Source organism: Diprion similis, chromosome 5 (genome assembly GCF_021155765.1).
Source record: "Diprion similis isolate iyDipSimi1 chromosome 5, iyDipSimi1.1, whole genome shotgun sequence".
NCBI lineage: Eukaryota > Metazoa > Arthropoda > Insecta > Hymenoptera > Diprionidae > Diprion > Diprion similis.
In genome coordinates, this window is record NC_060109.1 from 5,573,027 (window position 1) to 5,598,834 (window position 25,808).

The window sequence follows — 25,808 nt, forward strand, 5'->3', positions numbered from 1 at the left end:
TGAAAGTAGTAATTGTGCCGAGCATGATATGAATCGCGAATTCACACCAAGATTCCACTTTGCTTGGATCAAAGATCTCTCACGATTGGTTAGCAAACAATTGTCTCAACATAATGGCCAACTGTTTTTATGCGACAGATGCCTATGCCACTTCGCTGTGAAACACGCCTACGACCACCATCGGCAGGATTGTATTATGTTGAATAAAGTGCGCATGGAATTTCCAAGATCTGAAGATTTAAATTTAAAGTTTAAAAATTTCAAAAACAAAGGCACTGTCCCGTTTGTTGTTTACGCCGATCTCGAATGTATATTAAAATCCGAACCTGTAGACGAATTTCAAAACCATAAAACATATGAAATTCAAAAGCATATCCCGCACAGTGTAGCATACAACGTACATTGCGCGTACGATGAGACCTTATCTGAGTTTCATGGTAAACGCGGCACCGATTGCATAGATTGGCTCATGCAGCAGCTTAAAGATTTATCGGTTAAAGTAGAGTCACGAATCAAAAATATAATTCCGATGGAGTCTCTGACCCAAGTGCAACGCGATCGTCACATGCGCGCGAAAAATTGTCATATCTGCGAAAAGCCGTTTACTCCGGAGGAGAAAAAGTGCCACGATCATTGCCACTTCACGGGTAAATATCGCGGTCCTGCGCATAATCGGTGTAATTTGAATTTCAGCGAGTCGCATACAATTCCAATAGTTTTCCACAATTTGTCCGGTTACGATTCACATTTTTTGATTAAATCCCTGGCCTTAAATTTTCCCGGAGCGGTTACACTGCTACCCATAAATAAGGAAAAATATATATCCTTCACGAAGCAGGTTGATGGGACGATGATGCATTTGAGATTCATCGATTCGTTTCGATTTATGGCTAGCAGTATTGATAAACTTTCTTCGTATTTAGGCGATGTCGATAAACGTATAACACGTCAATTTTACAATAATCCCGCGCAGTTCAGCTTGATGACCCGCAAAGGCGTATTTCCTTACGAATACGTCGATTGTTGGAAGAAACTCGACGAAACTCGATTACCTGCTAAGAATCATTTCTACTCGCACCTCTGCAATTCGAATATCACAGACGCCGATTATGAGCACGCTAAAAATGTTTGGGAAGAATTCCGTGTAGAGTCTTTGGGGGCCTATTCCGATTTATATTTAAAGACTGATGTTTTGTTACTTGCTGATATTTTCGAAAATTTCCGGGTTAGCTGTTTTAAAACATACGATTTGGATCCGTTGCACTACTACACGGCGCCGGGGCTTGCTTTTGACGCGATGCTTAAACACACAAAGGTGAATTTACAACTTTTCGATGACCCCGAAATGGTTTTATTTATTGAAAGAGGCATTCGAGGTGGCGTAGCGCAATGTTCTAATCGACACGCTCGCGCCAATAACAGATTTATGGGCAAAGATTTTGATCCGAACAAGGTGGAATCGTATCTTATGTATTTCGATGTGAACAATCTTTACGGTGCGGCTATGAGTGCACATTTACCAATCGACTCGTTCGAGTGGGAGCATGATCCTATCGATATAACAACCCATCCGGACGATTCGCCGATCGGTTACATCCTGGAGGTCGACTTGGACTATCCTACAGAGCTCCACGAGGAACACAAAGACCTACCTCTCTGTCCGGAGCATTTCACGCCGCCAGGTAGTAAAATCCCTAAACTCGCCACCACCCTTCTCCCCAAAACGAAGTATATACTACACTATAGAAATTTAAAGCAATGTCTGAGTTTAGGTTTGAAATTAGTCAAAGTGTATAGAGTTTTAAAGTTCGCACAATCTCCATGGCTCGAGCCTTACATCACGCTCAACACCAACATGCGCAAACAGTCCAGAAACGAATTTGAGAAAAACTTTTACAAATTGATGAATAACGCTGTGTTTGGTAAGACTATGGAGAATGTGCGAAATCACACGGATGTCAAATTAGTTACAAAATGGGAGGAAAGAGGTGGTGCGAGAGCGCTTATCGCTAGAGCAAACTTTCATAGTTGCACCGTATTCGAGACTGATATGGTTATTATAGAAATGAATCGCGTCAAAGTTTATTTTAATAAACCAATTTATATCGGTGCGGCGATTTTAGACCTATCAAAAATTATTCTGTACGATTTTCATTACAATTATATAAAGCCGAATTTTCCCGACAAAAAAGCTAAACTGTTGTACACCGACACGGACAGCCTTATTTACCAATTTAATGTGCCCAACATCTACGATATCGTCAAACGTGATGTTGACTCAATGTTTGACACCTCGGACTACCCTCCCGACAATGTGTACGGTATTCCGCTTAAGAACAAGAAACGTTTGGGCATAATGAAGGACGAGAACAACGGGAAAATTATGACAGAGTTCATTGGGTTGCGCGCGAAGCTGTACACCTTTACAACGATGGGCGAGGATGACGCCGATGGTACGAAAGTAAGCAAACGCGCAAAGGGTGTCAAGAATTCAACGCTGAACACCATCACGTTTGACGATTATAAGCGCTGCCTGTTGGCTTACAAGGAATTGGCTCGATCGCAATGTCTAATTCGTAGCAAAAAACATCAAGTAAGCACTATCGTACAGAAGAAATTGGCTCTGAGTTGGCAAGATGACAAGCGGCAATTGATACCTGGGCAGACCGACAGCTTACCTTGGGGGTTTGCCGCTGCCCCATAAGAGTGATCATAGGATTAGCTGTATGTATAAAACTGCCACGAATACTTACGTTCGACACCTTGGACGATCCTATGTCAAATCATTTATTCAAAAATGAAAAAAAGTTTTCAGGTAATGAAAAAAAGTTTTCCGGAAACAAAGATAAGTTTTCAGAAAACAAAATCCCCATTTGATTAACATGTAAAAAAAGTTTTCCGAATATAACAAAAAGTTTTCCAGAAACGAAAAAAAGTTTTCAGATAACGAAAAAAAGTTATCAGAGAATGAAAAAAAGTTTTCCGGAAACGAAGAAAAGTTTTCAGAAAACAAAATCCCCATTTGATTAACACGTAAAAAAAGTTTTATAGAAACGAAAAAAAGTTTTCAGAAAATGAAAAAAAGTTTTCCGGAAAAGAAGGAAAGTTTTCGGAAAACAATATCCTCATTTGATTAACACGTAAAAAAAGTTTTCCTACTATGAAAAAAGGTTTTCCAGAGATGAAAAAAAAAGTTTCCAAAAATACACATGTGTATTAGCCGGATGGAAAAAAATTCCTTGCATCATTATTATTACTGTTATCACGGATATGATCTATATGTATACATGAAAAAGAATTGACGAAATATTTTGTATAACTGTATGTTTTATTGTTATTCTGGAGAATAAATACAAATTATGCTACACGTCTGTTTTATTTATCCAACTGTTGTGTGAACTGTCAAATCCCAACCACGTCTCATGGAGCTGAACCCCACGCTTGCGTAATACTTTTCCCACTAAGTAGCCATTGGGGTATTTAACGTTACTGAGTTCCTCCTTCTAGAAGCCTCCTCCGATGGGATGATCTTGATAATCGGTAAGTTTGTACGTCGATTGGTATTTTTCAAGTCGTTCACGGTGAATATTTCCGTTATCCACGTGGGCATAAACATTAATTGCATAACATCGAATCATTTCACTTAATGCGATGCTACTTACACCGATCATCTGCTCATGAAAAGTACAAACCCACGCCAACGCTTATCATGTCCAACAGCCTCCCCCCCCCCCCCCCCCTCCCCCGAGACGTGCGGCCGAAATGCAGCGCGGGAATATGCAGATAAAAATTTATCAAGACACTTTACCAGAAAGGTCTCTACTCGGGAGGTTTTCCCGCCAAACACCGTAAAACTTCGTAACGTGGTTCTGCGCTGCCCGCCTTTCATCAAGTGATTTCTCCCTCCTAGCCACATTTGATTAACACGTAAAAAAAGTTTTCCGAATATGAAAAAAAGTTTTCCAGAAACGAAAAAAAGTTTTCAGAGAATGAAAAAAAGTTTTCCGGAAACAAAGAAAAGTTTTCAGAAAACAAAATCTCCATTTGATTAACACGTAAAAAAAAAATTTCCGAGTATGAAAAAAAGTTTTCCTACTATGAAAAGTGGTTTTCCAGAAATGAAAAAAAAATTTCCAAAAATAAACATGTGTATTAACCGGATGGAAAAAAATTCCTCGCATCATTATACGGTATTTTACGTCACTGAGTTCCTCCTTGTAGAAGCCTCCTTCGATGGGATGATCTTGATAATCGGTAAGTTTGTACGTCGGTGGATTGGTATTTTTCAAGTCGTTCACGGTGAATATTTCCGTTATCCAATTGGGTGTATACATTAATTGCATAACATCTAATCATTTCACTTAATGCGATGCTACTTACGCCGATCATCTGCTCATGAAAACTACTCTTTATCATCTCAATCCGCCAGCCTGTGGTGAAATTTTGAGTACGTGAAAAAATATAAATATCTAAATAAATAAGCAAGAACATTGAAAAGTGCTCGAAAAAATCATTCTGCATGCTAGTTAAATAGGAAAATGCTGGAAAATGCTGGAAAATGCTGGAAAATGGGGAAAAAAATCGAAATGCAGAACAACCAACACAATCAGCTAAGCCGTTTATTTTAACCCACAATATTAGGGGGTTCGGTAGGCTGAAAGAGCTAACTCCGAGTCAGGGGGCCTTTTAGCTACTGAACAGCAATGATCAGAAGTAATTCATACCTGGAGCAAGTCGGCACCTTACCTGCTATAAAATGTGTAGATATACCCGTTTGGCGCCTCGGGAAGTCCTTCTTCAGATCCAGACGCCACCCCTCCAAGGTCGTATTGAATGGATCGAAGTTTCAAATATACGATTTCACATTTTATGTATTGAGCAATTAATACATATTCAAACAATGGGAGCGGGAACATCCAAACCAGCATCCATGACGTCATATGCTCAAGCGATTGATAGGGGAGTTCAGACTCAAGCACGTTTTCCGAGCAGCATAGCCAACGTGATAACCAAAAATCATAGTTATAATGATTATATATATACGATTTGAAACGGCTACAGAAAAATTTCCATGAGATGAAAAAAAAAAAAATTTCAATGGTTGCAATTGTTGCAAATACCTACTCACAATCCTCGATAAATTTTCCAAGTATGCATCGGCGGGATTGATAGATATGAGCCAAGAGCGTGAAAGATGTAGCTGTAGACATAAAATTAATTCAACCCACAATATTGGAGGGTTCGGCAGGCTGAAAGATCTTACTCCAAGTCAGGGGGGGGGGGGGGGTCATTCCTGGACCAGATCGACACCTTACCTGCTGTGAACTGTGATAAATCCCGGTAAAACAAGGACGCAAAACTGAGTTTTTTACCTCAAGTATTTATAATACTCGTCTTCGTCTCACATATGCATACTTGCCTCCGGCTCGTATGCGTGCTCACCTACGACTCATATTATAAATACTTGAGGTAAAAAACTTAGTTTTGCGTCCTTGTTTTACCGGGATTTATCACAGTTCACAGCAGGTAAGGTGTCGATCTGGTCCAGGAATGACCCCCCCCCCCCTGACTTGGAGTAAGATCTTATAGTAAAATCGTATATTTGAAACTTCGATCCATTCAATACGACCTTGGAGGGGTGGCGTCTGGATCTGAAGAAGGACTTCCCGAGGCGCCAAACGGGTATATCTACACATTTTATAGCAGGTAAGGTGCCGACTTGCTCCAGGTATGAATTACTTCTGATCATTGCTGTTCAGTAGCTAAAAGGCCCCCTGACTCGGAGTTAGCTCTTTCAGCCTACCGAACCCCCTAATATTGTGGGTTAAAATAAACGGCTTAGCTGATTGTGTTGGTTGTTCTGCATTTCGATTTTTTTCCCCATTTTCCAGCATTTTCCAGCATTTTCCAGCATTTTCCTATTTAACTAGCATGCAGAATGATTTTTTCGAGCACTTTTCAATGTTCTTGCTTATTTATTTAGATATTTATATTTTTTCACGTACTCAAAATTTCACCACAGGCTGGCGGATTGAGATGATAAAGAGTAGTTTTCATGAGCAGATGATCGGCGTAAGTAGCATCGCATTAAGTGAAATGATTAGATGTTATGCAATTAATGTATACACCCAATTGGATAACGGAAATATTCACCGTGAACGACTTGAAAAATACCAATCCACCGACGTACAAACTTACCGATTATCAAGATCATCCCATCGAAGGAGGCTTCTACAAGGAGGAACTCAGTGACGTAAAATACCGTATAATGATGCGAGGAATTTTTTTCCATCCGGTTAATACACATGTTTATTTTTGGAAATTTTTTTTTCATTTCTGGAAAACCACTTTTCATAGTAGGAAAACTTTTTTTCATACTCGGAAATTTTTTTTTTACGTGTTAATCAAATGGAGATTTTGTTTTCTGAAAACTTTTCTTTGTTTCCGGAAAACTTTTTTTCATTCTCTGAAAACTTTTTTTCGTTTCTGGAAAACTTTTTTTCATATTCGGAAAACTTTTTTTACGTGTTAATCAAATGTGGCTAGGAGGGAGAAATCACTTGATGAAAGGCGGGCAGCGCAGAACCACGTTACGAAGTTTTACGGTGTTTGGCGGGAAAACCTCCCGAGTAGAGACCTTTCTGGTAAAGTGTCTTGATAAATTTTTATCTGCATATTCCCGCGCTGCATTTCGGCCGCACGTCTCGGGGGAGGGGGGGGGGGGGGGGAGGCTGTTGGACATGATAAGCGTTGGCGTGGGTTTGTACTTTTCATGAGCAGATGATCGGTGTAAGTAGCATCGCATTAAGTGAAATGATTCGATGTTATGCAATTAATGTTTATGCCCACGTGGATAACGGAAATATTCACCGTGAACGACTTGAAAAATACCAATCGACGTACAAACTTACCGATTATCAAGATCATCCCATCGGAGGAGGCTTCTAGAAGGAGGAACTCAGTAACGTTAAATACCCCAATGGCTACTTAGTGGGAAAAGTATTACGCAAGCGTGGGGTTCAGCTCCATGAGACGTGGTTGGGATTTGACAGTTCACACAACAGTTGGATAAATAAAACAGACGTGTAGCATAATTTGTATTTATTCTCCAGAATAACAATAAAACATACAGTTATACAAAATATTTCGTCAATTCTTTTTCATGTATACATATAGATCATATCCGTGATAACAGTAATAATAATGATGCAAGGAATTTTTTTCCATCCGGCTAATACACATGTGTATTTTTGGAAACTTTTTTTTTCATCTCTGGAAAACCTTTTTTCATAGTAGGAAAACTTTTTTTACGTGTTAATCAAATGAGGATATTGTTTTCCGAAAACTTTCCTTCTTTTCCGGAAAACTTTTTTTCATTTTCTGAAAACTTTTTTTCGTTTCTATAAAACTTTTTTTACGTGTTAATCAAATGGGGATTTTGTTTTCTGAAAACTTTTCTTCGTTTCCGGAAAACTTTTTTTCATTCTCTGATAACTTTTTTTCGTTATCTGAAAACTTTTTTTCGTTTCTGGAAAACTTTTTGTTATATTCGGAAAACTTTTTTTACATGTTAATCAAATGGGGATTTTGTTTTCTGAAAACTTATCTTTGTTTCCGGAAAACTTTTTTTCATTACCTGAAAACTTTTTTTCATTTTTGAATAAATGATTTGACATAGGATCGTCCAAGGTGTCGAACGTAAGTATTCGTGGCAGTTTTATACATACAGCTAATCCTATGATCACTCTTATGGGGCAGCGGCAAACCCCCAAGGTAAGCTGTCGGTCTGCCCAGGTATCAATTGCCGCTTGTCATCTTGCCAACTCAGAGCCAATTTCTTCTGTACGATAGTGCTTACTTGATGTTTTTTGCTACGAATTAGACATTGCGATCGAGCCAATTCCTTGTAAGCCAACAGGCAGCGCTTATAATCGTCAAACGTGATGGTGTTCAGCGTTGAATTCTTGACACCCTTTGCGCGTTTGCTTACTTTCGTACCATCGGCGTCATCCTCGCCCATCGTTGTAAAGGTGTACAGCTTCGCGCGCAACCCAATGAACTCTGTCATAATTTTCCCGTTGTTCTCGTCCTTCATTATGCCCAAACGTTTCTTGTTCTTAAGCGGAATACCGTACACATTGTCGGGAGGGTAGTCCGAGGTGTCAAACATTGAGTCAACATCACGTTTGACGATATCGTAGATGTTGGGCACATTAAATTGGTAAATAAGGCTGTCCGTGTCGGTGTACAACAGTTTAGCTTTTTTGTCGGGAAAATTCGGCTTTATATAATTGTAATGAAAATCGTACAGAATAATTTTTGATAGGTCTAAAATCGCCGCACCGATATAAATTGGTTTATTAAAATAAACTTTGACGCGATTCATTTCTATAATAACCATATCAGTCTCGAATACGGTGCAACTATGAAAGTTTGCTCTAGCGATAAGCGCTCTCGCACCACCTCTTTCCTCCCATTTTGTAACTAATTTGACATCCGTGTGATTTCGCACATTCTCCATAGTCTTACCAAACACAGCGTTATTCATCAATTTGTAAAAGTTTTTCTCAAATTCGTTTCTGGACTGTTTGCGCATGTTGGTGTTGAGCGTGATGTAAGGCTCGAGCCATGGAGATTGTGCGAACTTTAAAACTCTATACACTTTGACTAATTTCAAACCTAAACTCAGACATTGCTTTAAATTTCTATAGTGTAGTATATACTTCGTTTTGGGGAGAAGGGTGGTGGCGAGTTTAGGGATTTTACTACCTGGCGGCGTGAAATGCTCCGGACAGAGAGGTAGGTCTTTGTGTTCCTCGTGGAGCTCTGTAGGATAGTCCAAGTCGACCTCCAGGATGTAACCGATCGGCGAATCGTCCGGATGGGTTGTTATATCGATAGGATCATGCTCCCACTCGAACGAGTCGATTGGTAAATGTGCACTCATAGCCGCACCGTAAAGATTGTTCACATCGAAATACATAAGATACGATTCCACCTTGTTCGGATCAAAATCTTCGCCCATAAATCTGTTATTGGCGCGAGCGTGTCGATTAGAACATTGCGCTACGCCACCTCGAATGCCTCTTTCAATAAATAAAACCATTTCGGGGTCATCGAAAAGTTGTAAATTCACCTTTGTGTGTTTAAGCATCGCGTCAAAAGCAAGCCCCGGCGCCGTGTAGTAGTGCAACGGATCCAAATCGTATGTTTTAAAACAGCTAACCCGGAAATTTTCGAAAATATCAGCAAGTAACAAAACATCAGTCTTTAAATATAAATCGGAATAGGCCCCCAAAGACTCTACACGGAATTCTTCCCAAACATTTTTAGCGTGCTCATAATCGGCGTCTGTGATATTCGAATTGCAGAGGTGCGAGTAGAAATGATTCTTAGCAGGTAATCGAGTTTCGTCGAGTTTCTTCCAACAATCGACGTATTCGTAAGGAAATACGCCTTTGCGGGTCATCAAGCTGAACTGCGCGGGATTATTGTAAAATTGACGTGTTATACGTTTATCGACATCGCCTAAATACGAAGAAAGTTTATCAATACTGCTAGCCATAAATCGAAACGAATCGATGAATCTCAAATGCATCATCGTCCCATCAACCTGCTTCGTGAAGGATATATATTTTTCCTTATTTATGGGTAGCAGTGTAACCGCTCCGGGAAAATTTAAGGCCAGGGATTTAATCAAAAAATGTGAATCGTAACCGGACAAATTGTGGAAAACTATTGGAATTGTATGCGACTCGCTGAAATTCAAATTACACCGATTATGCGCAGGACCGCGATATTTACCCGTGAAGTGGCAATGATCGTGGCACTTTTTCTCCTCCGGAGTAAACGGCTTTTCGCAGATATGACAATTTTTCGCGCGCATGTGACGATCGCGTTGCACTTGGGTCAGAGACTCCATCGGAATTATATTTTTGATTCGTGACTCTACTTTAACCGATAAATCTTTAAGCTGCTGCATGAGCCAATCTATGCAATCGGTGCCGCGTTTACCATGAAACTCAGATAAGGTCTCATCGTACGCGCAATGTACGTTGTATGCTACACTGTGCGGGATATGCTTTTGAATTTCATATGTTTTATGGTTTTGAAATTCGTCTACAGGTTCGGATTTTAATATACATTCGAGATCGGCGTAAACAACAAACGGGACAGTGCCTTTGTTTTTGAAATTTTTAAACTTTAAATTTAAATCTTCAGATCTTGGAAATTCCATGCGCACTTTATTCAACATAATACAATCCTGCCGATGGTGGTCGTAGGCGTGTTTCACAGCGAAGTGGCATAGGCATCTGTCGCATAAAAACAGTTGGCCATTATGTTGAGACAATTGTTTGCTAACCAATCGTGAGAGATCTTTGATCCAAGCAAAGTGGAATCTTGGTGTGAATTCGCGATTCATATCATGCTCGGCACAATTACTACTTTCAAGCATTAGAAGATGAATCGTGTCAACGTTTGCGCTATGCAAATTTTTACTCAAATAAATTGGTACGATGACGCTTTTTGCGGATTTTGCATGATGCGAAAAAGTTTTGGATTCTATTGCATATACATTGATTCGCAAATTATTTAATTTCTCAAACTTTTCCACGTCATGCAGAGTAGCGGGGAATTTGATGCCTGTGCAGTCCAACTCTCGAATATATCGGCGATAGCTATGCATCTGGCTAACATTGATGTCGACCGGGTGGAGAGCTGCGGTAACGGCCCACAGAAGACATCTTTCATCCTCGTTTTTGACGTTGACCACTGCCTTCTTGCGTTGAATGTCCATGGGTAGCGTAACGAATGTTGAAGCTCCTGCAGCGAGAGGCTGGTATCGGTTGATATTTACGGCAATATTTAAAATCTCGATCATACTCCAGCCGGAATCGCATTGTTCGAAATCTTCGACCTTTACGAGCAGTTTGTTCTTTGCGTCCGCGAACCAGCCGTCTATATCACTCGATGGGAGGATCGTCACGTTGGATGTATTGAAGCTTTTAACTTCCACAGCGACCTCGTCATGCTTGACGTGTTCAAATTCGCATGTCAATATCATGTTGACCTTCACATTCCCCTCATTACGCTGTGCCAGCTTCAATTTTCCGACGATGATCTGCCGCGCATCGCTCAAAAAGACCTCCAAATCCTTATGGCCAAGATTGGTGACAATGCCGGTGCGAATCCGGTTAGCAAAAGCGCTATCGACATCATCCCACTGTACACCCGCAGAACTGTCAATATTGCCGCCAGTCACCAGGCCATGCTGCCGCTGTTGCTGCTGGATCTTTGCCACCCAGGATTGTATGAGGGAGATCTTATGTTGGATTTGCTGTTTCGCCCCCACACTCATTCTCGGCTGTTGAAGAATATCTCGCAAAACTTGTATATTTGCCACTCCAATACCAATCCATTGATTAAAGACATCGTGACTTCCTTCTCCGGGAGTTTGCTCGCGCAACAAATTGTACGCCTCCCCCATCTGTTCGACGAGTCCCATGTATGCTTCGGCGGCCATAACTTTGACGTTGGTGACGATGATATTCTGAACTTTTCACTTTCACGTGTTGTGTAAGACTGATGAGTCTGCAATGGATGTGTTGCCCTTATGCCGAAGGATCCTGGGGGGGGGGGGGGGGGGGGGGGGAGGGGTCTTCGCGTTCTGCAGCAGCAGCAGCTTCCAAGATAAAAATTGTGGTCAATCACGTCTGAGCCTGCACACGCCTACCCCTCCCCTATCGGTGAAAAAAACGTTGAAGATACCCAGTGGGAGAATCGGCTGGCGAAAAGCGGCTTCGAGCGGCATATCGATGAATTCTGATCCCTAGACTCTTGACCGGGTGATTTGTGTTTATGGGACCTGACGAAAAGGGTTGTTTGGGAAAAGGCTTTTGAGAAAACGTAGCAGCAGTCAGTAATTATTGCACCCAGATGGTGAGAATCCGACTCTGCGACGATTAGCCAAGACTGAACCGCTTGGTAAATTTCTGCATAAGGTTATTGCGATGGTTCATAATTGTGCATAAACACATTTCCAAATATTCTGGCCTGGTTTTAATTTCCTTCTTGTGTCCCTATCCCACTGCGTTTATGATCGGCATGAGCTGAGAGGCAGCATTTCCAGGAATTTTTTCAAGTGGTCTAGCGTTATCTAACCTAGAGCCTCTCGCTGCCGAACAAGACCCGACAGGAACCCCCCCCCCCCCTGCCACCCACGCTTCCCCCTCGCTCCCCCCTCGCTCCCCCCCCTCCTCCCTAGCGGCGCTGCAGTCGCCCCGGCCTATAGGAATAGGGGGGCTGGTGGCGGAAATTGGAACTAGAATCCAGAACTCTCATATCCTATCTACTATTGGAAAGCTAAACCCATTGTTTCGATTATTTCTATTATAATACTGGTGACTATTCTTATCTTGTTTTCGATTATATCTAACGTCCATCTGTTGAACATTGTAAGATTGTTGAGAATTTACGTGGTTATCCTTTTTCTCTAATTCTTTTTCTTCATCAATTAAGTCTAAATCAGATAAAGTTTGCAATATAGAATCGGACTCTTTGATTCCTGCTAATTTTGTTCTAACTCCTATTGGCATTTGACTGATAATAAGTGAATTTTTTCCCATTCTCCAGCATGTTTCATAATAATTTTGGCTTCGGTAGATTTTTTCAGAAAATATGTTCGCAAAGAACCGTCTTGATAGCTGTATCTACTATTATTCCAATTTCTTCTAAGCTTTATTTGTTGATCGACAGAGTAAAATTGTTGTTTAAATTGTTCTTCAAACGACTCAAAATTTTGAAATGTACTTCGTGAATTTTCGAACCATGCTTTTGCGCGTCCTTTAACTGCTGTCCCAACAACTGATAATTTTAAATCATCTGGTACAAATTTAAGTCTAAAATAATCTTTCAAGTCACGCAAAAAATCAAATGGATTATTGTCCTTTTCCTCTTGAAAAATCGGGATACTAACATCTATCGAAAAATTGTTATTTGAAACTTGTATCGGTCTGGTGTTACTTGTCACATTATTTGCGTGTTGTCCGGTTAAATGACTTTCCACGTGATGCGTCAATTCTCGTATTTTCTTTTGCATCTCCTCCAATTGTTGTTTATGGTAGTTCTATCGTTTTTCCAAAATCTTACGAATCACTTGAAATTTTAATATGACGTAGAAGATACAGTCATAAAGAAATGGTCAAATTTTTAAAGTGATTCACCATCTAGTTTGTTAGATAAACGCTATCAAAAATCATGTTTCTGGGGCACGTTTCCTATACTTAACACGTGAGAGACTCCAACTACAGTTACGTAAGTAATTATAACAAGAGAACGGATCTTACCAATTTTTTGAAAAAATAACATATTATTCTTGACTATATATAGATGCTTTAAAAAAAAAATGAAAATTTTTGACCATCTAGTTTCCGATTTATAGTCTTTCGAAAGTAAGAATTTGCGCTCGACACTGAACGTGCAGGGGAGTGATTGTGTTGACGCGGCAACGATGCGAGGCGACAGCTGGCCAAGATGCGCGCGAAATTTGAATCGATAGAGCCCAAATTTTCTGTTTCTAGCAAGGTGAAGGAAGGAATGTTTTTTTTTGTCTGAATGATTGGAAAATATTTATTCATATTTAATTATTTTAATTTACATTATAATGTAATAATGAAATATAAACTTTTATTATAGAAAAACAAAGTATTAATGAAGATAATACATAAAAACAACATGAAATAACGAAAACTCAATATATTTCGATATGCTTGAGAGTTTGAAGTTAAGACCTACTTTGCAGGTGCGATATTATATTGTCGATAATTTTCTTCATTTTGGTAACGCGTGGTTTTTTTTCCGTCGTTTCTTTGGTCAATAATTCCCTAATTGCAGCTTCTCCTCCTGTCGCGTAAACTGTTGTCAGAATTTCGAAATCGAACCCAGCGCTTGCTATTCTTTTGATAATTGCGTCCGAAACTACGCCTTTCAAATTTTTCAAAGACGGTGTACAAATTTTCATTAACACCGAGTTTTTATATGGTTTACAGTGCAAACAAAAATCTTCTTTCTCGACAAGCAGATGGCACAATTTCTCTAATATATCAACATCAAATAATGCTTCGTGAAATTCGTCAGTCATTGTCAATTTTAAAAAATCACGTGCCAGCGTCTCCAGTTTAAACATTCCATTTTCTTTTTTTCTTTCGGGTAAAACTTTTCGCAAAATCGCCAAGCTGTCTGAAAATCCTGCGATCTTTTGGAAATTTAGAATCATTCCATTTTGAATGATATACCGAAGCAAGTGAGCAGAATCAAACGAAACATTATGAGCTACAAGAATGCAAGGTTTAGACGAGAAGTCGATAAATTCTTGAAATGATTCTAGGGCGTCCCGTGGTGACATCGACGGGACTTTTTTGCCGTTGAAATACAGATTTCCTTTAACGAACTTTAATCCTGTAATTCTGGACGCAGTAGAATCGATAGCTTTCGATGGATTGACGTATACACTGAATTTTCGATCTTCAAATTTTGCTGCAATTTGTAAGATTTCTGATGTTTTCGACAATCCAGACGTTTCGAGATCGAAATAAATGATGTTGCAGTCGTCCGAAGATAAAAAAACATCGGGTAAATCTTCAGCAGTATTTCTCAGTGGTACATTAATACTTGTAGAATTTTGCACGTCGATATCCATACCACAATTTCTCTCGTATTGTGTTCCTTCAGACTTCTACATTGATTTTCTACAAGTTTCTTTCGTTTGAGTGAGTAAATTTCGACGTGCTTTACTTGAAGGCAATTTCGCCTTTATCGCTCTCTTTTTTCTCTTTTGGTCCAACTTCTTAGTAAAAGATTCGGTATATTTTCCAGGAGAAAGATTCAAATATTTTGAATTGACGTTCAAAACAAACATTTCTCCTTCGTTTTTCGTGCACACGGTGCTGGCTAATCTATAATCCGCTGCTTCGCTTTGACTATAACAACCATTTTTCGGTGTTTTGTGAGCCATCATGTTGTTAAAACTTTCGTTAGGCTGACTGGATGCGACAATCGAAAATTTAGCAGCGTTGCCCGCATATTTCTCGAATATTTCCGACAATTTTGCGTGCAGTTGTACGTTTTGTAGCACTATTTTGTGCGGCTGTTTGCACCACGTTCCACAGTTTTCATGGCGACCGAAGAAATGCTCCGGAATATTGCGAAGACTTTTGGCTAGGTTGGCGCTGTCCCCTTTATTTTGAGCCAAAGCGTAAGAGAAACATTTCTTCAAATGGGGAATAACTTTCTTATCCCTCATTTCTTTGAAATTTTTCCTCAAATCGTATAATGCGCTCATAAAGTTTTTTCTCAGATGATTTGCATCTGTCAATTTGTGAACCGACTCAGGATTGCCTTGTCGTACTGCAGCGATTGTTGAACTATCCTCGTCACCGATGAGCACTTTGACGTTTAATCCAATTTCTTTGAGAATCGTACTGTCATTGACTAGAGTTGCTCCTACATCAGGCTCCATCGCCTTAGCACTACCAGAAAAGTTTTGTCGGCAATCATGGTCGGATTTATCATGACCAGTGCTGCAACGTTTGCATTTCCTATTACGCGCTGCAAAATCTAAAACTTTCCCACTTAGGAATCCGATTATGGTACCATAACCATTTAAGCTATTATAGCTCCGTCCGTTGCCTCGTTTGCTCCAACCCATATCATATGATACGATGATGTTGACGATATTTCCAACGGCTGCATCGAATATTTTTCTTTGGTCCAAGGCATCCTCTGTACCTTCAGGGTGCTGAACGTCGACATTCGTTGAAACTCTCAGAGACTCCATGAAAGGGAAGATGTCTTGGACTACATCTTTTGGCCTAATTACGGTAGAGAAAATAGAGAAAGAGAAAATCTGTAGGATGCATGAAAGACTATAAAACACAAAATTTGCCGAATGTTCCAGTTTATTTCTTGACATCAACTGTAATTGATAAAAATACAAGTAATAAAACTTGAAAAATTAGAATTCATAAAAATACGAGTACTAGGTGAAAAACGTCTTAAAATAAATCGTATGTTACAATTATTTATATACAAAATTCCTATAAAAATAGCTGTAAAATGCTATGAAAATCTAATTATTAATTTACACGATTAATCTTATTGTTCCAGCTTTTGCTTTCCAATAATTGGTGTCAAGGCACTGTATCGTTCAACAATCTGAAAGAAAACAAAAACAAGAGCAACGACAATGAAATTGTGCACTGCGAGGGAAATTAAAAAACTATCTACAGCATCAAGGGAAATAATTAACTTTGATCCACCGTTGAGTTTTTTTTAAAGTACATAAAATTGTCTATTTCAGACATTTTTTAAAAAAAACTATTGTAAATACAGAGTAAACTGTACCACAGTGGATCATGTTCTCAACCGCAGCAGGAAATTTTGTAATTTCTCTTCTCCGCAGTACCTAGTTTCATGATCATCACTCATTCTGCGAAGAATGTCTTCTCAATATTTTGTACTCACCGTAGCAAATGCTTTTGTTACAAAGCTTTACTACGCTAAGGAGAAAATATGAAACTTACATCTCCTGACATAACTTGTCGACATTAGCTATGACTAATTGTTTTTCTTCCTTCGCAGCTTCTCGACATGAGTCTTTTGCAGCAGCTTCTATAGCTGGCCCGATTTCCCGTTCATATCTCTTGTACAGGTTTGCTGATATCGGAGGAACATTCAAACAGGCCAATAGCTTGTTCAAAGCTGTTTCCCCAATGCCGGAGTGGACAGCACCTGAAAAAATATTAAAGATATTTAGGCTCTAGTTAACTCATTTTTAATTATCAAAAACCATTCTATAATTTATAAGAATAATTTACTTACCCAACACAGCTTTCGTATTGACGTCGGCTCGATTTTTATTTTCTCCTGTGCCATGCATTTTTCCGGTGTGCACTCGTGTCAACGTTGAACACTCTTCGCAGGAAATATTTAGAATACAGTTCAAACCCATTCGCGATTCCTCTACCGTATTCCTCAAAAAAATATCTTTTTTGCATTTCATGCATTTCAAATGTTCCGAAAGGTATTGCATGTCGACAATACGTCTACCGTCGAACGAAAATTTGAGGTTAGGCGGGGATCTTGGCACGTTTTTCGAAAGATGCGCTTCACGCATAGCCGCCACGGCTTTCACTTGTTTATCACGCACTTTTTTCTTGATAAAACGACCCTTTAGTCGTACTCTATCTGACATTTTTTATCAATTTTATGGAACTGTTTAAATGTTGACAAAAGTTGGGAATCGCGCTGTTGCCACGTTCAGTGCCGCTATGTGTTTACGTGTGAGAGCTCGTTCATATATAACAGTTCCGTGTAGAGGCGTACAGTCTCTGTTAAAAGTTTTTGCCCTACCGCGAAATCTAGAAATAGGATGTAACTACACGGAGCGGGCTAAACTTTTGGCTCATACGTGTACCGATAGAACTACCTTAAGAACTTGTGTCTCATCCTGTATCTCTGAATCCGGAATTTTTGATTTTTTCTGAACGATTTTTCGTGCACCGACTTTTCCTACAGGCGTACTGGTTTTCTTTGTCGATTGAAATTTAGATCTGGTGAACATCAAACTGCATTAATATATAACTTAACTTACATGGGCATACTTTACTACTATTTCGATAGAGTATATCTGTCAATTTCTAAGAACATATGATTGTTATTTATTTATTATTATTTATATGAATATCGAGACATGTGAGTAGTAATTGACTAGATGGATTCTATTTTGTTCGGGCGCCAAATTGTAACGGATTACTCTCCTTACTGTTTTTAAATATTAATAAGAATAAAAAAAAAAAAATAACATAAAAATGAATAAATAAATACTAATGGCTGAAGTCTCTATTTATGACGTGTTTATAAAGGTGTGAAAATGGTGTAAAAGTAAAAGATGTAAAATAAAATAAATAGAGATGTATAAATTGAAAAACAAAAAGGTATATAATAAAATAAATGTAGATGTAAAAATAAAACAAATAAATAAATAAACATTAAATAAATATAGACGTAAAAATAAAACTTATCCTTAAAATGGCCAATAATTATGTCTCGTTGTTTTCCACTTATAACAATTTGAATCTTCGTCTTTGTACCTCGCTCCTCTCTTATTTAAAAACAGATGACCTGTGTGGTTTCGTAGTCTTTTTTTATATATATATATATATCGTGACGAAAGGATCTTCGCCGATTCTGAACACTTTCCAAATTATAATGAAAAAACGTATCTCTCACACCCTTTTCGCAAAAATACGTGTTCTTACTTATCTAGTCGACGGAGGAGTGAGCGAGGTTTGGTCACGGCGGAAATTATCGACGTACAGATCTGAGGTCGAATTTGTTTGGTCAATAACCTGGTCGAATAACTTTTGAGGCGGGCTTATTTGAATAGTACAGAATAACCTGCTCGAATTGACTTATCTTTAGATCCGAAGATCGACGAGATTGATTGCCGTCAGGTCGTGTCAGTCAGCGTCAATGTTATACTGGAGCAGAGCCTCACCGCAGATCGGTACGAGTAGTTCAATGGAATTTGTTGAAAGTCAGCCACTTAGTCTTTGCGAATTTTGAATTTGTATTGTTTTGCCAAAAGTTATTGTGCAGGATGTTCGATATTTCAGTTGTGGTTGTTTAGAACAATATGATTAATTATTATTTGATAAAATTGGATGTTAATTAAAATTTATAATGAAGTTTAGTTATTATTACGTTCACTTAAAAGTACCTGATCTTGCGAATCAGGGCCTAACTTGATTTGTTTGAAGGAAATGAAATATCATGAAAATGTCTATTCGCGAAATAATTCGAACAAGTAAAGAACAGGAAAGAGTTGAAATTGGGCGATAGTAAGTCTTTTCAATTCACAATCCTAATTGAAAGCTCGAATGAGCTGAAGACTAGGACGGTTACAATGAAGATAATCCGATCACTACTATTGCTTCTAACGGCTAATACGGGTTGACGTCAACGCACCTCGTGACTTAACAGATGAAAGACACGGCCGAGGACACGGCTATTTGGGCCTGACGGTCCAAAGGCCCTCGGTTGCAGCAAGTTACAACAATTATCCATACTGTATATTAATTAGTTTATTTTAATTTGTTGCTTCTATTGTAAGTGGTTTAGTCTAATTATTGATAAACAGTTTCAATTTAAAAAAAAAAGAGATTTCTGAGTTGAGCTAAAATTCAATTTCAAAAGAAGAATTTGAAAAAGGTTCTCCGAGGCGATACGTCGGGGTGTAACACTGTCATTCCGATTCCGTGGGGCTAGGCAAATTCTTATTGACTTGTCAATTTTTTCCATAATTACTATGTTATTCCCTCAGTCTGTTGGATAATCTACTTTTTCAGTTACATTTTCAGCTTCAAGTTTCTCAATTGTTAGTTCAAGCATTTATTCAATAATATCTAGTACTTTCCCACAACAATTGACTCTTGGTTGTGCATCTTCTCTAAGCAATATCTTATATTTGTCTGGTTATGTTCCCACTCCCGTGAAAATGTCCTTATTTTTGGATATGAACTCATTCCTTGCTATGTTATTGTCTATAATTGGGGATTGAGTTTTTATCCCTGCGACACTTTCACTTAACCTTTTGACCAGTCCCAATTTTACACAGGTCCTTAGACCTGGTATTGGCATACCACTGACGTCTAGGATTATGAATTAAATTTTTTCTTTGACCCCTTCTACCATACCGTCTAATACCACTTAATCTATTACCTTTGTCTTGTCATTGATAAAGCTTATCACTGTGAGGTCTGTTTATCGAATCATTATTGATTGCAGTAGCTGTATTTTGTTGAATATCGTCAACGGTAGGACGTTGCAATCTGCCCCTCTGTCTATCTTGAAAACAATACCATTACTTTTTATTTTTATTTCTGTAGTCCAGATTTCATCTGTTTTCAAGCTGTCTAGAGAATCCATAAAGAGTTCATTATCCAAGTCCTCTTCGTTAACTGAGTTTACGTTTTGACCTCACCACTCTGTTTGGTAATATTTTGTCTCTGACCTACTGCGAAATGATCAACATTACAACACAGATTACACTGTTTGCCATAAGCACATTTGTCTCTTTTATGACGCAGCCCACACTTTCTGCAGTCGTATGGTTGATATTCTCTTCCAATGAATCCCTTGTAGACTGGTTTCCTTGTGTTTTCTCTGCTTCTATCTGTAGTTTTGAGTGCGTCGACGGCGCTGGTGTCTCCCGTGTCACCTATTTTCAGCGTTTGTTGCTGAATTTTGCTCATCTCATCCAGTCTGCACTTTTCGATGGTTGACTGTAAGCTCAGGCTAGGGTCTCTTAGCAAGCGCTGTTGCAAGGCGTCATCTCTAATCACTATTATTACACAATCTCTTATCAGCAACTCTACTTGCTCACCGAATTAGCAACTCTTCGTCAGTTTTCTAAGTCATTCAGGAATAAATCAAAGAACTCACCAGATTGTTGTGTACTAGTGAAAAATTAGTTTCTGTCAATTACGATATTAGATCGCGGTTTGACGCACTTTTCAAAAGCTTTGAAGACCTTCACCAATGTCTTTCCTTCTTTCGGAAGCGCGAACGTATTTTGAATATCCAATGCTTCGTTACTAATACAATTTAGGCACATGGCTATTTTCTTCTGTTCACACGCTCTCTTCTTGTTTGTGGTGGTTGGAAAAATTCTGAACCTGTGCTCAAAACTTATTAAATTGTTCACTGCATTTTCGTCTAGCTTAAGCTCACCGGATAGTTCAAATCCATCCATTTTCATTTTTCTCATTAATTTTCCTTAACGACTGGGTGTCTTTTCTTATTGTTTTGAGGTTAGAATTAGTGTTGTCCCGTTAATACAGTGACGTTATAGTCTACGTGACGTTATAGTCTACGGACTAAAATATTATTTTCGATCCATTTTTTGATACCATGTTATGTTTCATATTTTATTATAATTATATTGTATATCAAAGGTTACTTGACTCTGGCGGGGGCAGTGTAACGCAAAGGTGCGTATTGAGGCGGCAACCACGTCCGCGAGCCCCCAAAAATTGACGTGGCGGGGCAGTGGGGGGTGAAGGGGGGGATGGCCGTCGAGCCTCCGGCGACGGTCTAGTCAATATGATACAAAAGTTCTTTAAATCACACGATTGTCGAGTGCCTTTGAAAGTGTGAGAGTGTTTGCGCGTGCTAGCAAGAAGATATCACTTACTTGATCGCAGCCTACTGGGGACTGTTACAGAATCCCCCTGAGGTAATAAACCCACATTAACGTCAATAAGCCCACATTAGCATCTTCGCGTCAAGGATTTATTCCCTCCTCTGCTTCTTACACCTCCTTGAGGTTATCTCGAAAGCCTCGCTCAGTAGCCGTGCTCCAGTCACAGACGCATGGCCCTTGGGCCACCGACTGCTGTTAGTTAGAGGCAACTATCCTAGTTTGGCTCGGAGCTAGGTAATAAAATTCAAGTCCGACCTGGCGCTGTACGAAATAAGGTAATTTATTGAAGATGTGTCTATTATAGTGATAAATTATACACAGGCCCACGAGAAAAAAAAGATCAATTAAATGTTCATCAACAAAACCATAGTATTCCTATGTATTTTTTCGCTGAATCTGAATCTGGTGTTGGTTGAACCGTATCACGTCAGGTTCAAGGACATTTCAAGGTTAAATAGCGAAAAAAAATATGTGAGCCGGAGAAGAAAGTATACCTCCACGTATTTGGGTTCACTGAATCCGAATTCGGTTTGAGTTTAATCATATCTTTCTGGAGAACTTGAATGCTGCTGATATGCTGGAATTGGCCTGTCCATGTTTTGAAAGACTTTCGAGGGAAAAATTGTGAATTGTGGATTCCATGATAAGATTTGCGCGCTCGAGAATATACAACTTAGGGGGCATCCATAAACGACGTCGGCGATTTTTCTCGAATTTTCGCTCCCCCCCCCCCCCCCCCCCCCGTGTCACAGTTAGTCGCAATATTTGAACCCCACCCCCCTACGAAACGTCCGATGGTCACTATTACGAGACAATCGCAGACCTTAATTCTCTAAAGTCGCAAGTGACGTGAAAAATACTTTAAAAATTATGTATTAAAATTCTTTACAGTGTCAACTATAGTATTGGAATTATTGAAGAATGAGCATGTGAATTAAGCTTTTTGGTCATTTCTAATTACCTCATGCGTCGGTCGATTTTAAGCTTAATATTTCGTCCACGGATTGCTTAACCACTCATTCATGGAATTAATAACTGGCATTGTGGTTTCAGTTCTTGCGTCCACAACCAATGGAATATCACATTCGGTACCCTCCTGCTGAACCCACTCGACGTCCTCTGCTTCCGTTCTAGGGTCTTTCACGACACACAAGAGCTCGTCTTTCCTGTTTGCGATAACTTTCGAAGGTTTCAATTTGCGAGACCTCGTCTCTTTCTTATGTTTGTCCTTAAAGTGTGCTCCAGCGAACTGAATAGAAGCATGATATGCATCGCACTCCTTGCATGTCCTGTCAGCAAGGTGAGATTGTACAGATGGGCAATACATGTCGTGTGGGATTTGTTTGAAACCCTTTAATTCTGGGTACAAATCAGTGGCCAAGCGAAGTAATAAAGGTGCCAAAGTTACAATCTTTTCTTCTGAAGATGGCATTCGAAGTCCCGAGGGCGTTTGCTGTATGGGTGCAGGGGGTGGTAAAACCCGAATTTTAGAATTTTCCACAGGCTGCTACGCCGGACACCGCAACAATTCTGGTCCTCACATTTCGTTATTTGAAGACAGTATTGAGACTTACGCAAATGCTTCAAACTCCATGCAGCATCAGCGAAATTTGTCGATTTATTGTCTTGTAGATCTACGTACTCTGCAAGCAATGGATGACTGTCAATGACAAGAGAGCTCCATATCGCTGCGAGTATATCACCGGCATGTGCGAAATTCTTGCGTTACAAGTTTTGGTCGATAGTCTTGTTTGTCGAGTCAAGGCATGTTCCGAAACGATCGTACGGTAAGATCACTCTACTCAGCGGGTTGCTCAGTGGAGCCATTCGCCTCTTCACTCTGTTATATGCGCTCCGGCCAGGTGCGTTTTTAGCACCGTATATAGCATCCAAATTAAAACTTTTGAGATGCTGAATCCCACAACAAATTACACGAGCATATCGCGGGTTTTCATCTGGTCCTCCATCTACCGTGATAATCATCACAGATTTTATCATGCCTTCCGCAGTTTTTGTCAGCAATTGGAATGGTGGTGATTCCAAAAGATATTCTAAATTATTCGCATGTGTTTCTGCTGTGGACGAACAAGGCTTGCCACTGCGGATGGCTATGTACGTTGGTCCGGAGTATGAAACGCACTCTGGGCAACCTTCAGCAATCGGCTGTATGACAATTCCCGCATGAACCGGAAGGATCAGCTAGTGACGCTCAGCTACCACCCAATCGTAATCAGGGAAAATAACTCTGTATTCCAGATGCATGAGTATCGGCGATTGTCTCTTCGCCACAGTGAAACCAGGCGGGATTCGCGATTTGTTATCTTGCGATAAAAAAATCATCTCGTCAGGTCCAAATCTGAGAGCGAGTGTCTATAAGGCTCGAATCGTAGCATGACAGAAATGTCCATCATGATGTTTTGCATGTAAACCTGCCTCTGGTCGGCTGTACAGTACAGGGTACAGTTTCGACATGACGTTTTTCTTCACCGTTGTTCCATTACCTTGGTATAAGTCGAAGGTATACTGCACGTTTTTTGATTCTGAAATCCGCCTCTTCGAGTGCCACAGTGAGTTTCGCCAAAGTCTTACAGTTCCTGATAACTGATAAAACAAAAACCGAATATAGATACTGTTATTTATTTTCAAAGTCCCGATTAACAGATTTCACTATTTCAAAATATGTAGTATCAATATCGCCTAGAAAATGCATGTGTGCTCGGGAAATTCAAAGAATTTATCATTATTATTATTATTATCATTACCAGATTTTTGTTTTCGGTTTGGATGTGAGTGGCAGGTGTGTAGAAGAGTGCGAATAGTGAGGTGGAAGTAAGTAGGGTAGCAAGGGCGAGGAGGGAGAGAAATAGGGTTGGGAGGGTGCGAGAAAGAGCAGGAAGGGCTGGGTGGTGAAGGAAATAGGGGGGCCAAAAAAAGGAGCGAAGGACAGGTGAAGAAAGGGTTGGAAGTTTGAGGTTAGGTAGCGGAAACTAGCGGCTGGCAGGGGAGTAAGGCAACGGAGAAGAGAAGGTGACGACATCTAGGGAGTAGGAAAGGGGGTAGAGTAGAGACAGGAAAGTGATGGGTGGATAAGGTAGGGAGCAGCCGAGCGAAAGTAAATAAGTGAGGCGGGTGGTCAGGAAGGAGGGGCAAAGAGAGTAGAAGAAGAGAAAAGGAAAGGTAGGCCGAGTGCAGTAACATTAATAGGAAGGAAAAGGAACCATAGTTTAGGATCAGTGATGACGGTGACAGGATCTGCTAAGAGTAATTAGGGAGGAGTAAAAGATAGGGTTAGAAGAAGTTAAAGGGCAGGGAATGGGGTTCTGGGGAAAAATGGTCAAGATCAAACGGGAAATGAGGAGAAGGGAAGGACAATGAGAAGTAGAAAGGAGGAAGATGAAGGGAGAAATGAGGGACCTGGGTAAGAGGCTAGAGGCAGTAGAAAAGCGGGGCGGAGGGGAAATGGAAAAGGTAAAGGAAAGGCTGGCAAAATTAGAAAAGGAACGTGTAGAATGCGGGGCGAAAAGACGGGGAAAGGGGGACACAGGAATGGTGCAGATAGCAATAGAGAGGCTAAAAAAGGTGGAATGGACGTTAGAGAGGAAAGAAAGGGAAGAAGGAAGGGAAAATATAGTAGTGAGAGAAGCAAGAATGGAGAAGGGAAAGAAAAAGAAAAGGTTGCAAAGGATTATGTAGGTAATAGGGTTAGAGATTAAGGTAAAATATATGTGGTAGGTAGCTGCGAATGGGGGAGGCGGGGGAGGGAGAAAAAGGGATATGGATAGCAAGGTTGGGGAACAGGGAACAAAAGAGGCAGGTAATGGAAAGGAAAAGCCGCCTTAGAGAAAGGTGAGAGAGAATAGAGGAGGATCTCACCTGGGCAGAGAGGAAACTGAAAAGAGGGAAAAGGGAGTTAATAAAAAGGGTCTGGACAGAGGAGGGCAGGCAGAGGTTCAGAAGAGACGTAAAATGGGAGGTCGTAGAGGAAGCGGATGTAGAAAAAGAGATAGAGGAAAGAATAAGGGAGTTTAGGAGAGCGATGGAGGCAGGAGGGACAGGGGGGTAAGGGGAAAAAGGGTTGGTGGGATGAGAAATGTAGGAGAAAGAAAGTAGAAGTTACGGAAAGTCTAAGAGAGTGGAGAAAGCGGGATGGGGAAGGGAAAAGATATAGAAGGGAAAGAAAAGAATATAATAGGCTATGCGAGGAGAAAAAAAGGAAAGAGAATGATGGCTTCATAAAAGAACCCGCTGAAGCAAAAACGGAAAGCAAGGTATGGGAAATAGCAAATAGGGAAAGAAAGAAGTAGAAGTGGGTAAATAAGGCAATAAGTGATAAGGAGTGGAGGGGGTATTTCATAGGACTATTAGGTGGAGTGGAGAGCAGGGTAACAGGGGGCGGGGGGAAGGCAAGCAGGGAGGGGGACGGGGATGGGGAGCTACAGAGAGAAGAGATCAGAAAGGCGGTAGGAAGGCTGAGGGATGGAAAGGCACCACGAGGGGATGGAATAGTTAGTGAGGTATGAAGATATGGGGGGGAACAAATGGAGCA

At 40.0% G+C, this 25,808-nt stretch overlaps 1 protein-coding gene and 1 pseudogene across 1 annotated transcript; one reads left to right on the forward strand and one right to left on the reverse strand.

Annotated features, from left to right (window-relative positions):
- Positions 1-16,576: 16,576 nt before the first annotated feature.
- Positions 16,577-17,251, reverse strand: LOC124406400. The gene is made up of 2 exons (XM_046881809.1): positions 16,879-17,251; positions 16,577-16,788 (listed from the first exon to the last, which is right to left on the reverse strand). The coding sequence occupies exons 1-2, from the start codon at positions 17,249-17,251 to the stop codon at positions 16,577-16,579; spliced, it is 585 nt and encodes a 194-aa protein (XP_046737765.1).
- A 7,247-nt stretch (positions 17,252-24,498) lies between these two features.
- On the forward strand, positions 24,499-25,782 carry LOC124406227 (annotated as a pseudogene).
- Positions 25,783-25,808: the final 26 nt, after the last annotated feature.

Bases quoted from the DNA above. Each gene is read 5' to 3' on its own strand.
- LOC124406400 (XM_046881809.1), bottom strand. From the start codon at position 17,251: ATGTCAGATAGAGTACGACTAAAGGGTCGTTTTATCAAGAAAAAAGTG. The intron at 16,789-16,878 runs GTAAGTAAATTA...ATATTTTTTCAG, and splicing joins CAATACGAAAGCTGTGTTGG to GTGCTGTCCACTCCGGCATT.